The 12614-nt window shown below is 52.6% G+C and overlaps 1 protein-coding gene across 11 annotated transcripts in view; it reads right to left on the reverse strand.

The window, feature by feature from the left end:
- NCK2 (NCK adaptor protein 2) overlaps positions 1 to 12614 on the reverse strand; it is a 133813-nt gene that overhangs the window by 32889 nt on the left and 88310 nt on the right. For 9 of the 11 annotated variants that reach the window (XM_060309641.2, XM_060309639.2, XM_070046882.1 and 6 more), the window contains one exon: positions 6674 to 6915. In XM_060309641.2, the coding sequence (XP_060165624.1) occupies positions 6674 to 6899 (226 nt within the window). In that variant the 5' untranslated portion in view covers positions 6900 to 6915. The remainder of the gene's footprint in view (positions 1 to 6673; positions 6916 to 12614) is intronic. The other 2 variants (XM_070046881.1, XM_060309645.2) reach the window with 1 other exon arrangement.

The following is a 12614-nucleotide window of genomic DNA, read 5'->3' on the forward strand; positions in this document are numbered from 1 at the left end:
AGTCCCAGGGGCTGCAGCAAGGGTGGGAGAAAACCAACCCAGCCGTGCAGGCGGGACCAGGGAGCGACTGGATACACCAATACCGATGCCAAGCAGGCGGCATTCCCCTCACCCCCCAGGGCTCCCCGCAATCTGAATCCCCAACCCCCGAGGCTGACCAACAACAGCAGAGCTTGAGGAGTCGGGCAGACCTGCTCTGAATTTCAACCCATCACTTACTGTGTGTTCTTGGGCACACACATCCCTTAACCTCCGAGTCTCATTTTTTTCACGTGAAATATAAGGATGTTAGTATATTCCTCTGAGGGTTACTGGGAAGATTAAACAAAAAGGTGTACAGGTAGGTAGCACCAGAGAGGCACACAGAAATCGTTATCACTGCCTACACGCTGGAAAACGCACACGACATCCGTTCCGGGTCTCGGGTTGAATTTGCTGCTGCATTAAGCTTTCCTTTTGGCTTCGGGCGTCACATGGGTGTCAGGAGCGCGGGGATGGTGGTTATGGAGGCCGCGGGTCCCAGGCACCGGCTGTCACGGGGGCTCCCTCCCGGGGGAGGGCTTGGGGGCAGCTGTAGAAAGTAGACGGAGGCCCCTGAGACCACGGCGGAGCGGAAGCTTGGTGGAGGAACCTCGCGAAATGCCTCAAATGCCAGGGCTCCCCTGCAGGCCGTGTGTGACAGCAAAATCTGAATTTTGTCTCCTGAAGTTGAGACGCATGCCTGAAGCGTGAAACATTCCCACCGAAGGGCCCGCCATCAACTCCAGCGCGTCTCGTCATCACGGCCCAGGTTCTCGTCCTACTTCCCTAACCCTCTTGTCTTTCTGCCGGTTGTTCATTCAGGCTGCAGACCCTTGAGTCACCTGTGACTAACCTGCTGCTTCACACCCGGTTGGCACAGAGTTCTGGGCCTTCCCTAGAAGCCCAGGGCTGGTGACATCCCCCCGGGCCACCCTGAGATCTCGTCCCCAGCCTCCTGCTGACACACTGGCACCGCCGCTCCCACCCCGAGGACCAGAATCAAGATGCCTGCCATACACCCCAACGGCCACCACCCATCCACCACAGGACAACCGCTGGGGCTCCCCTTTGCAAAAGCATCAGGTCTAATGATGGGGGCCTCCCCAGTGTGGGTCACCCAGGGCCCTCAGTGCCGCCGGCTCACTCACTGTCCTCCCACACGCCCCCTGCTCCCAGCCTCTGCCTCTCCCTCCACCGAAGACCAGCCCCGAGCATCCTTCCCGTGAAGGAGTTCAGTCTCAACCATCTGATGGGACAAGTGGTCCCTCATCCCGCCCTACAGACACCGCAGCTGAGGCTTTGCGGCTTCCACGGCTCGCCCCAAATCGCTCAACTGGCGTGTGGGCGTGTGCCGAGCCTGGATCTGAAAAGACCCCAGCCTCACCCTCCTATGTACGCTGCTTCCGCAAGGATAAGAGAGGCCCGAGTGGCCTCATCCAGCCGTTTCTGGTGGGCCAGGAGGGGCAGTGCCACTGTCCTAATGACCCCCGCGCATCCGGGCCACTGTTACTCTTCCAGTTACATCACAGGCTGCAGAGAGTCAGGGGCTGAACTCTACCCACCAGGTGAAAGAACGTCCAGCCGGCCTCCCCCGTCTGATCCACACACACCCTGTGACACGGAGCCGATCCCGAGACCACGTCTGCATCCCTGTTTCAGAGCCTTTGGTAATTGTTCCCGAAGGTCACTCAGCGGGGAACCAGGTGGCTTAGAAGCATTTCCAAGGGACAGAGCGAGGGAGGGACGACTCCAACTCAGCCTGTGACAACCAGCGACTACAGCATCCGTCTGGCTCATCTGGACAGAGCCTGCCCTGCTTCAGCCCTACTGAGAACGCTTCTGATCACAGCCAAGACCACAGTCCTGCAGCGTCGGAAAGAAGATCCCTCCACGGCCTCCCCATCACGGAGGCTGGAGCCCATCTCTCGCCCCATCTCTGTTGCAACAAAAATGCCTACATTGAACTGGCCCAGAGCAGCCTGGGCCGCTCCGGCAGGAAGCGGGCTTCCCTCACCTGCCTGCCAGTGATACGGAGGGCACCTGCTGGATGATTACGGAAAGTTCGGAACCAAGTCCTGGGGAACCGTTCTGAGGAAGAATCCGCTGGCGCGTTCACACCCGGCGGCAACCTCGTGTGTTAGGTCCAATCTCAGCAGGTCCTCGGCGATCCTCTCATCTCTGAAAGACTGATGACGATTGTAAGGCCCTGCGGCACCGCAGATGCCCGGAGAGAACAGGAAGCCCGAGGTACAACCTCTCCCCTGCTATGATCCAGCGTCACGGCCTGGGGTAGTCCCTAAACCACTCTACGTCTGCCCGTTTGTTCAATGTACAGATAAGTTGTAAGAACAGCACAAAGGACGTTATTTTCCCTGAACTATCTGAGAGTAGGCTGCCAGCGCCCTGTCCCATCACCTCAACACGGTGTCATCTCCGCACACAAGGGCATCCTCGACACAAAACCGGGACGTTAACACCGATACACGACCACTGTCATACTCAGACCCCACTCTGGTTTTGCTAGTAAGGCCCTGGCTTTCATCTCTAGAACAGGGAACCCAGTATCGCTAGGATTCCCTCTAACATCCTAGCTGCTTATCTCTGTGACGTAGCCCTGTCCAACGCCCACCCAGTAAGCTTTGATAGTCAACTTGGTGGAAAAAAACCCAGTTCATGCTAAAGGCATGTGACCCGTCTCTGCCACAGGCCTTCTCTTGGGAAAGGCGCTCAGTCAACCGTACATGGACATGCCTCGAGGAGCCCTGGGAACTTCACCCCCAGGAACCGCCCCTCCCCGGCCAAAAGCATCAACCCAAACCGCGCAAGGGCTCCTGCAGTTAGGGAGCACTGGTCCCCCCACCGTGGCCGCTCTCGGCTCCCAGGTCTGGCTTGGAGTCGCAGAGGTGGGCACCGCTCCGGAGCTCATCACTGGCAGGTGACTACCTGGCCTCAGGCAGGGGCACACTGGGGCCAGCTCACTTCCGGTTCCACATGCCGCAGGAGGGTGGTCAGCGAAGGATGTGCGTGCCTTGGAACAAGCCCTCCACGGGCGGATGCTAACAGATTATAAACGGAACCGTAGCTTCCTGGGTAGCCCAAGTCGGCACCTGGGCCTCAGGCAACCATCGCGAAGACAGTTAACCTTCAGGGCTTCGGCAGGTTCCAGCTGCCGTTGTCAAGTGGTGACAGAAACCGTTCTTCGGTAAAATCCCTCCCCGGGAGCAGCTTCCCCATCTTGCAAGACTTAGCACAACACTTTCCAACACCTAACCTGCATGGTTTGATGAGTCGGGTCGTGGAAAACACCGAGGCCAGGCCGGAGCCCAGGAAGGCAGCGAGCCTTTCAGAACATCGCCTGGGCTCTGCCAGCAGGAACGGTTCTGAGGACGGCTCCTTGTTGTTCGTGGAAAAGCTCTCTTTGACTAATCGTGATCATAAGCTGAACGTGAGAGGAGACCTAGTGTATCGACGTGCTACCCGTCTACAAACACGAGGTCATATCGTTTTATTTAATTATAAATTATTAAGGGAAAAGGAAGAGCGTTAGTCCTTTCCTAACGGAGAGAACTTTTTGGGAAAGGTACCGCTTTCTGGAGGTTACTGTAACGAACTATTACATGCGATTAAATTAAGTTGGCGACCGACCTCAGCACAGCACAGGGATACAGAAAGGCAGGAGAGAGCTCTGCCAAGTCACGGTCCCCGGCAGTTAGAGATGCCAACACACAAGGAGAACACAGGGACTCTGACGGGGAGTCCAGTGCTATTGTGTTTCAAACCAGGTGCCTGCCGGGGAAATCTTAACCGTGGCTTTAGAAACCGGGTGGATTTCCATGGCAGTAGAATTACAAATGCGGATGATGTCACGAGTCGCTATTAGAAGGTCCACATGTGTGGTGGTGTCTTTGACGTTGTTTTCACTCCTTCTAATACACAGTAGAGAGAACTTCCGCTGGGTGCGTAATCAGTCTATGATCACGCTATAATTCCAACAGCACACCCGTCACGGTAATTTACACAGGAAGCCACGGATGCTTTAGCTCCAGTCTTCTCTGTAACGGAGACCAGTGGGCGGCAGGAGAGGCTGCGGAAAGTTTTCCCACCTTCCTTCTCGACGCTGGTGCCTTGTCAGGTCTGACGATGGAGAAATAGTAAGTCACACCTCCACGGTGGTTCTTGTCTGGGTACCTCCCTTCTCTGTGACCCCGTTCAAGGGGGGCAATGGAAAACTCATGCCGAGACAACAAGGTCTCTCTTTGTCCAACAAAAGCAAGGTTCTGGGTGACCACGACAAACACATGGAAGCAAAAAAGACAGACAATGAATGGGGGTATTTCTCCTCGGCAATGGGCATACTGACCTCCAACAGTCTCTAGACTACAAATACTAACTACCACGGATAGATATGGATGTTCAGAACATAGCTTTGTTGGTGTTTTTACATTAAATAACGCTAGGTACAAACGTTTCCAAGGCAGTAATGTGCCTGACGGGGGAGGAGGCCTGGAAAAGGGTGGTCGGTCCACAGAAGAGCAGCAGGTCTCCCCAGCACGGCTCTCGAGGGCCAAGGAGAGCCGAGGGGAGAGGGTTAAAGAGAAGCCAACTTTGATTCTATTTCAGGAAGAGCTTTCTAACAATCTGTGTTCTCCCAAAATGGAACTTGGCTGGCTCTGTGGAAGGAGACGTGTGCCCGCAGAGCTGGGGGGCCATCTGTTGGGGCGGGGGAGCCAGCCTGGCACCCACACGAGGACAGGCTGGCTGAGCCAGGCCCCCCGAGTTCTGAGAGGAGCCCTGGGGACTGACTGCCACTCGTGAAAAACCGAACCCCAGCGCCACATGTGCTGCAGAGCTCAGCTGTCTTCTCGTTCTAAAAACTGAAGGGAGGGATGACGAGCTGTTCCAGGGAATTGTAGGTAAGTCAGAGGGCTTTTGCTTCGCCTTATTTCACGCCCCAGCATTCCGTTCCATTTCTGGGTGTTTCATTCTTTACTAGAATCTTGAGAATGTAGTTTTGAAAAAGGATAAGAAGACAAAACAAGTCAACAATGTTGAGCATCTCCAAAAAAAGGTACTTTAGTGGGTGAGAAGCTGAAATTGGAAAAAATAAATAAAATTAAGCGCAGGGCACTCCTAAAGTATTTACCTACTCACGCTTCCCGCATTTCTTAGCCACAGTTAATAGAGAGTTGTAAGCACAGGACAACAACGTTTCTTTCAAGTGACTTGCTTGGAAAAAACAATAAAGAGGGTCACTTTTGTGAAAAAGAATCAGATTGCTCATGAAAAACGTAATTTCTCCATCATGCAGAATCTACGGTAGCTGGTGTGATTCTCACGCAGGCCAGTGTCTCATTTCTCTCTCCAAGTCGTGAAAATAACCTAACCCACAACACAAAATTACTACCCAATGAATGAAGGCTTTACTTGTTTTTTTTTGTTTGTTTGTATTTTGTTTTTTGCGGTACGCGGGCCTCTCACCGCTGTGGCCTCTCCCGTTGCAGAGCACAGGCTCTGGATGCGCAGGCTCAGCGGCCATGGCTCACGGGCCCAGCCGCTCCGCGGTATGTGGGATCTTCCCGGACCGGGGCACGAACCCGCGTTCCCTGCATCGGCAGGCGGACTCTCAACCACTGCGCCACCAGGGAAGCCCTTTACTTGGTTTTGAAGAGTCAGTGGACCCTTCAAGACTTCAGAAAATGAAAGGTGAATATTTTGCAACACTCATCACATTCAGAGTTTAATTTTCTTTTCAGGTTTCCTGCCTGTTCCCCTCCCTCAAGTGAAACTGATTGTCTTGTTAGAAATAAAAAGGAAAGCCTCAAGGAAATGATAACATTGACCTGTTTCAAGAGCCAACTCTTCCGTGATAACCAGCGGTCCCGGGGGCCACCCACATGGTGCTCACGGAAGGAGGCACTGCTGACCTTCAGGAAGTCACCCTCTCGCATCCTCTGCAGGACGTCCACGAAAAGGCGAGATCGGACACCATCAACTTCAGGGGACTCGGGCTCTTTCTCACGTCCGGACACCAGGGAAGGGAACAGGCACGTGGGAAGAAAGCTGGGCGCCCAGCAGGCCCCCTGCGGGTCACCCTGGCGGCCTCGCATCACACCGCCGCTCGAGTCCCCACCTTAGCTGCCACCGTCCAGGACTGCGCCGTGAAATGCCACCAGTTTAACAGAGGGAAAAAATTCCCCGGGTGCAAAGTACTTTTTTGCCATCTCCTCCTCTATGTGCAAACACCACACACACACAGGATTTCGAGAGAGAAAAAGATTTGATGGAATGGCCTGGGCGGACCTGGGGACATGCCCGGAGGTGGTCATTCCATTTCAGGACCCTCCAGAAAGTCGATGCCAGGAGACAGAGACACGCAGGGGGGTCCGAAACACACAGAAAGGCCAGCTCACATAAACCTCCAAACTCGAGAACCTCTAGGAAATGACCAGCCGGATATTCCTGCACTGGATCTCTCAATGTCCAGAGAGTTTTTAAAAAGACAAGTAGAAAGATGTCAATATTTAAAACATACCCTTTTTTTTTTCCCTCAAATGCAAATGAAAGAGATGACCTCCACCCCGAGTCCCGCTGAGAAAGCACCGGGGCCCCGCCCTCCAGGCCGGGCCGGGGTCCTGCCGCGCCCGCCACTCACCGAGCGTGTCCTTGAGGTTCTTCACGAGGGAGCCCTTCTTCAGGCTGTTCTTCCTCTCCACGTAGTTGGACGGCACGTAGCCCGTCCTGTTGGCCGCGTTGCGCACCCGCCACCAGGTCTTGGAGTCGTCCAGCAGCCACAGGCGCTCGTTCTTCTTGATGTCCAGCTCCTGGTCCTGCTGCGCCGTGTAGTCCCACTTGGCTATGACGATGACCTCTTCTGTCATCTTTCATGGAGTCCTTCTGCCAGCAAAACATTTGGAGAGGCTCATTAGACACCCGGCCGAGGGCCACGGCTGCTGCATCCACTCGGAAAACGACACCCGGACAGCTTTTATTACGGCTCGGCAACCAGCTGTCTCCAGGGTCTCAAATACTCAACCTTAAGATGACCTCCTTTCAACAAGCTTTAGGACGCTGTTTAGAAACGGTGACCTTATAAAGCGAACCTTAATGTCGCACATGGGGAATTCTGCTTCTCTGCTAAAAACAAACAACAACAACAGAAAACTTTCCAAAAAATTCTAAATAACCGTATCACAATTAAACGTGTTCACTAGAGTAAGGAACACCAGATCCTTATAGCTGATATCTTTACATCCATTTTCTCAGGATAAGCTGACTTTTATGACCATATTTAATGACCATGACACACCCAAACCGCAATGTGGTATCCTGGATTGGATCCTAGAACATGAAAATTAGTGAAATCCAAGTGAAGCCAGTCAATTGTCTACCACTAAGCAACGTTAATCTCTCACTTTTGACAAACGTCCCTGGTCAGGTAAGACGTTAGCACTAAGGGAAACTGGGTGCGGGGTGTCAGGAATGCTTTGCACTATCTTTGCGGCTTCTTCATAAATATAAAATTATTCCTGGAACTTGAAACACAGATGTTTAGAGCAGCTTCATTCATAATTGCCAAAATTTGGAAGCCACCAAGATGCCCTTCAGTTGGTGATAGACAAATAAACTGTGGTCCGTCCAGATAAGGGAATATTACTCAGTGATAAAACTGGGCTTCCCTGGTGGTGCAGTGGATAAGAATCCACCTGCCAATGCAGGGGACACGGGTTTGAGCCCTGGTCTGGGAAGGTCCCACATTCCGCGGAGCAACTAAGCCCGTGCGCCACAGCTACTGAGCCTGTGCCCTAGAGCCCACGAGCCACAACTACTGAGCCCACGTGCCACAGCTACTGAAGCCTGCGCGCCTAGAGCCTGTGCTCTGCAACAAGAGAAGCCACTGCAATGAGAAGCCCATGCACTGCAAGAGAGTAGCCCCCGCTCGCCGCAACTGGAGAAAGCCCGTGCGCAGCGACAAAGACCCCACGCAGCCTAAAATTAAAAAAAATTAAAAAGAAAACAACAAATGAGCTGTGAAGCCGTGAAAAGACATGAAGGAACTTCAAATGCACACGACTAAGTGGAAGAAGCCCGTCTGAAAAGGGTGAGACTGTATGATTCTCACAAAGACTCTCCTTGACCAAACTTTCGTCAGGCTCCTCTGAATCCTCTTCCCAGACTAGACCTTGACTATTGTATTTCTGTGTCTGTACTTCCATGTCCATTGCCCTATTTCAGCAAGAATCCTGCTGAGTTGGTTGAGCCGGAATCCTCCACCCTCACCCAGGTGATGTCTGACCGTCCTGGCCTGTTTTCAGGAAGGACCCTGTTAGGTCAGTGCAGCCAGAATCCCCCCTTACCTCTGATGTTTCCTCTTAGTAGTTTTCCATCCAGCTACTCCCCACCCAGCTCCTGGGCTATAGATCCCCACTCTTCCTTCTTGTATGCGGGGTTGAGCCCAATCTCTCTCCCCTATGGCAAAAATCCCTCGGAGTCCCCCCCTGAGTAAAGTCTGCTTAACCGTTCTTTAACAAGCGTCAGTTTTTCTTTAATAATTCCAAGAATATAACATTCTGGAAATGGGAAAACTTCAGAGACATTACAAAGATCAGTAGTGGCCAAGGGCACAGGGGAAAGAGGGATGATGAGGTGCAGCACAGGGATTTTTAGGGCAGTGAGACAATTCTGCATAATACTATAGTAGTGGACACGTGTCATGACACATTTGTCCAGACCCATAAAACATTCAATACCGAGAGTGAACCGTGATACAAAATTCCTCCAAAATTAAAAGTTTATTAAAACGAACAAAAAAATACAGTACACTGCATACCTAGTTAAGTCAATCCTGGAAGTAATAAATAGCAAAGGTATACCTGAATGACTGTAACGAATATAGTTATGAGCTATTTCGTAACCTCTCGGGTAGAAGATGGGCATTTTTGCAGCAGAAAAACTCAACATTCAGTCCTTTAAGTGACTAGAAGTTTACTCAAAACTAGGAAGAGATGAATAATGGAAACACTATTGACTCAGATCCCCTTCTTTTCTGACAGAGAGGAGTTCTCATTATTTATAGGGATGGCTTCAGGAAGACAGAGGGGACCTAGCGCACTGACTCCACAAAAGCATGAATCCCATTTTAAAATAACATGACCCTTGCTGCTAGATGCTAAAGACACTTATAAATAATACATGTTCTCCTCTTTCATGAATTAACTTCCAAATTTAGAGCTAACAAACCTTTGGGGAAGGAGGAGATGTGTCATAAACCTTAGGCATAATGTATACAATATCTGAGAAGGGTGTTTACACAGATCTCATTTCCAAATTGTAGACAATATTGTTATCTACTTTCAGAAAATCTCAAGTCCATGCCGTACCTCCCTATATACTGAACTCACTGTCAGGTTAGATTTCTGAAGGTCATGAAGGTCGTTTCTCTTTTTTCAATAATAATGCGAGGGGCCAGAGCAGTAATAGGAATGGGCTTCAGAGAATATTTTATTTGAATACCGGGTTTGTCTTAATTACAGTTTCAAAAAGAGATTTGAACAAGAACAGCCCATCACTTAAGACCAGTCAAAACAATTTATAAATTTTCTGCACGACTTAACTACATGAAAAGCAGGTAAGTAAGGCACTGGCTGGGCCTGGTACGTCTCAGTGCACATCGAACAGCACATGGGAGGGAACCTAGAAAATGCTGTGCCCAGCTTCACCCCCACGGGACCCTCGAGGAGCGGGGCCCGAGCATGCACAGTGTGTCACAGGCCCCAGGTCACTCTGACAGCCCCCCTCACAGGTGCTCTTCCTGGGTCCGGGGCGTGAACTCAGCGCACTGCTCCGTCTGGGGGAGGGCACTGGAGTACATGGGGGCACTCATTCACTCTGCAAACACCCGCCTTTCAGGGAAGTGTGAGCTTTCGGGAGACAGAGGATCAGAGATTCAGTGCCTTGCTGAACAACAGAGCCACGGTTTGAGCGCAGGGCTGTGCTCCTGTGCTCACTTCTGGGGTGAGCTGGGGAGGAGGTGAGAACTAGCGTGGGGTCTTGGACAGGCTTAACCCACCCAGGAAATCTATGACTCTGGGACAGAAGAAAAATAAATTTCCAAGCACCTAAAAACTGAGCAGCTGTTCCTTGGACATAACAAAGGGCTTTAAACCTGTTGTAATTGACTTATGAAAGCTTCCCATCAGTATAAAGGCTTCAGGAGTCCACCAGATCAACAACCACCTCCCCCAGAGACCACAGCCCCCCGTCAACAACCACCCCACCCAGGGATCACAACCCCCCGTCAACAACCACCACCCCCAGGGATCACAGCCCCCCGTCAACAACCACCCCACCCAGGGATCACAGCCCCCCATCAACAACCACCCCACCCAGGGATCACAGCCCCCCACCAACAACCACCTCACCCAGGGATCACAGCCCCCCACCAACAACCACCCCACCCCAGGGATCAAAGCCTTCCATCAACAACCACCCCACCCAGGGATCACAGCCACCCGTCAACAACCACCCCACCCAGGGATCACAGTCTCCCATCAACAACCACCTCCCCCAGGGACCACAGCCCCCCGTCAACAACCACCTCCCCCAGGGATCACAGACCCCGGTCAACAACCACCCCACCCAGGGATCACAGTCTCCCATCAACAACCACCACACCCAGGGATCACAGCCCCCATCAACCACCACCCCACCCAGGGATCACAGCCTCCCATCAACAACCACCTCCCCCAGGGACCACAACCCCCCGTCAACAACCACCCCACCCAGGGATCACAGTCTCCCATCAACCACCACCCCACCCAGGGATCACAGCCCCCCATCAACAACCACCCCACCCAGGGATCACAGCCCCCCATCAACAACCACCCCACCCAGGGATCACAGCCTCCCATCAACAACCACCACACCCAGCGATCACAGTCTCCCATCAACAACCACCTCCCCCAGGGATCACAGCCCCCGTCAACAACCACCCCACCCAGGGATCACAGCCTCCCGTCAACAACCACCCCACGCAGGGATCACAGCCCCCATCAACAACCACCCCACCCAGGGATCACAGCCCCCATCAACAACCACCCCACCGAGGGATCACAGCCCCACGTCAACAACCACCCCACCCAGGGATCACAGTCTCCCGTCAACAACCACCTCCCCCAGGGACCACAGTCTCCCATCAATAACCATGTCACCCCAGCGAAGGCTGCCAACCACCAAGCTCTATCCCAGCACCTCTGAAGGCCAGCCAATGAGGACGCCTTACTCGAGTACAGTCCACCAATCAACAACCTGCTCACGTCAATGCTTCGCATATCAGCCAATCAACAGCTGTCCCGTTGTCCTAAGCAGCACCCGCAGTTAAGGGGCAACCAATCCTTGAGAACTTCCGCCTCAGATACTCAGCAGATACCGACCTGGTGGTCCGCAAAGCTTCCTGAGCCGGGCTGGGTGGGGGCCGAGCGGGCAGCCAGCGTCCTGCGTGAAGGCGGATGCGGTCAGCATCCCTTAGGGCCCCGCTGTGGACCAGGAGAGGAGAGCCGCGTGGACGGGGACACGGGCTGGGGACTGCACGACCCGGTGGTTGAGGGAGGGACAGGATGTGAGGGCCGTGCTCAGGACGGGGCAGGAACCCAGGGCTAAGGAGGAGGAGTAAGTGACTCCGGAAGTGCCTTAGAATAAAACCGCGCATGCTTTCTCTCCTGCTTGTGGCCAGTCAGCGCACAGGAGCAGGTGCAGCAAGACCCCCGCCCCGCCCCGCCCCGCAGCACCCGGGCCCCAGCCCCCACGGCCTCCCCTCGGACGCCCATCCTGGAGGGAGCCGTGCGGGAGGCGAGAGTTGGGGGCTCCACACGAGGCCCCGGGAAACTGCTCCAGGAGCCCAGCCGGAGCGGTTCCTTTCAGTCACGAGCACTTTGCTATGAGCGTAGGACGGACTGCAATAGGAAAAGGCTGGAGCTGAAACAAGATTATTCCACAACAGAAAGGAGAGTACAACTGACTTAAATTCCTAATATGGAAAAGCTGTAACAAGGAAAGTCTGAAAAAGTACATTCTGACTACTGAAACTTTAAGTCAGAAATGGGATTCTGATTTAGTCTAAGAATCACAGAGGTCACATGCAAAGCATAATGTACGTTTAACCCTCCAGCTTGGGCAGTTCAAGAACATCTAATTTTTGCCTTCATTAACTAAGCTAGTTATCACCCACCTAAAGACTACAGAAAGAAGAGCCACGAATTTAATATTTTATAGCCAGATCATGTCTCATGTCATGTGACCAGTTTGCAATAGAGCTTAGCAAGAACCCCATGTTATACCGAATAAAAGAAATTCTCAGAAAACCGAACATGATAAGCTGCTTTTCCAAGTCTTAGATGGAAGTAGATTTTTTTAAAAAACCCAAACAGACTAGAATAGCTATAAAAACTTTCTCGGCCCAGTAGTTGTCACTTAACTCCTAAAATAATATCAATCCTATTCTGGGACTCTCTTTCTAAAAAGGATCCCCGTAACTGCGTCTTGCCGGTTTATGACTGGGTTACATAATCCTCCTAATAGCCAACACCCCAAAATGCTCA

Source organism: Globicephala melas, chromosome 12 (genome assembly GCF_963455315.2).
Source record: "Globicephala melas chromosome 12, mGloMel1.2, whole genome shotgun sequence".
NCBI lineage: Eukaryota > Metazoa > Chordata > Mammalia > Artiodactyla > Delphinidae > Globicephala > Globicephala melas.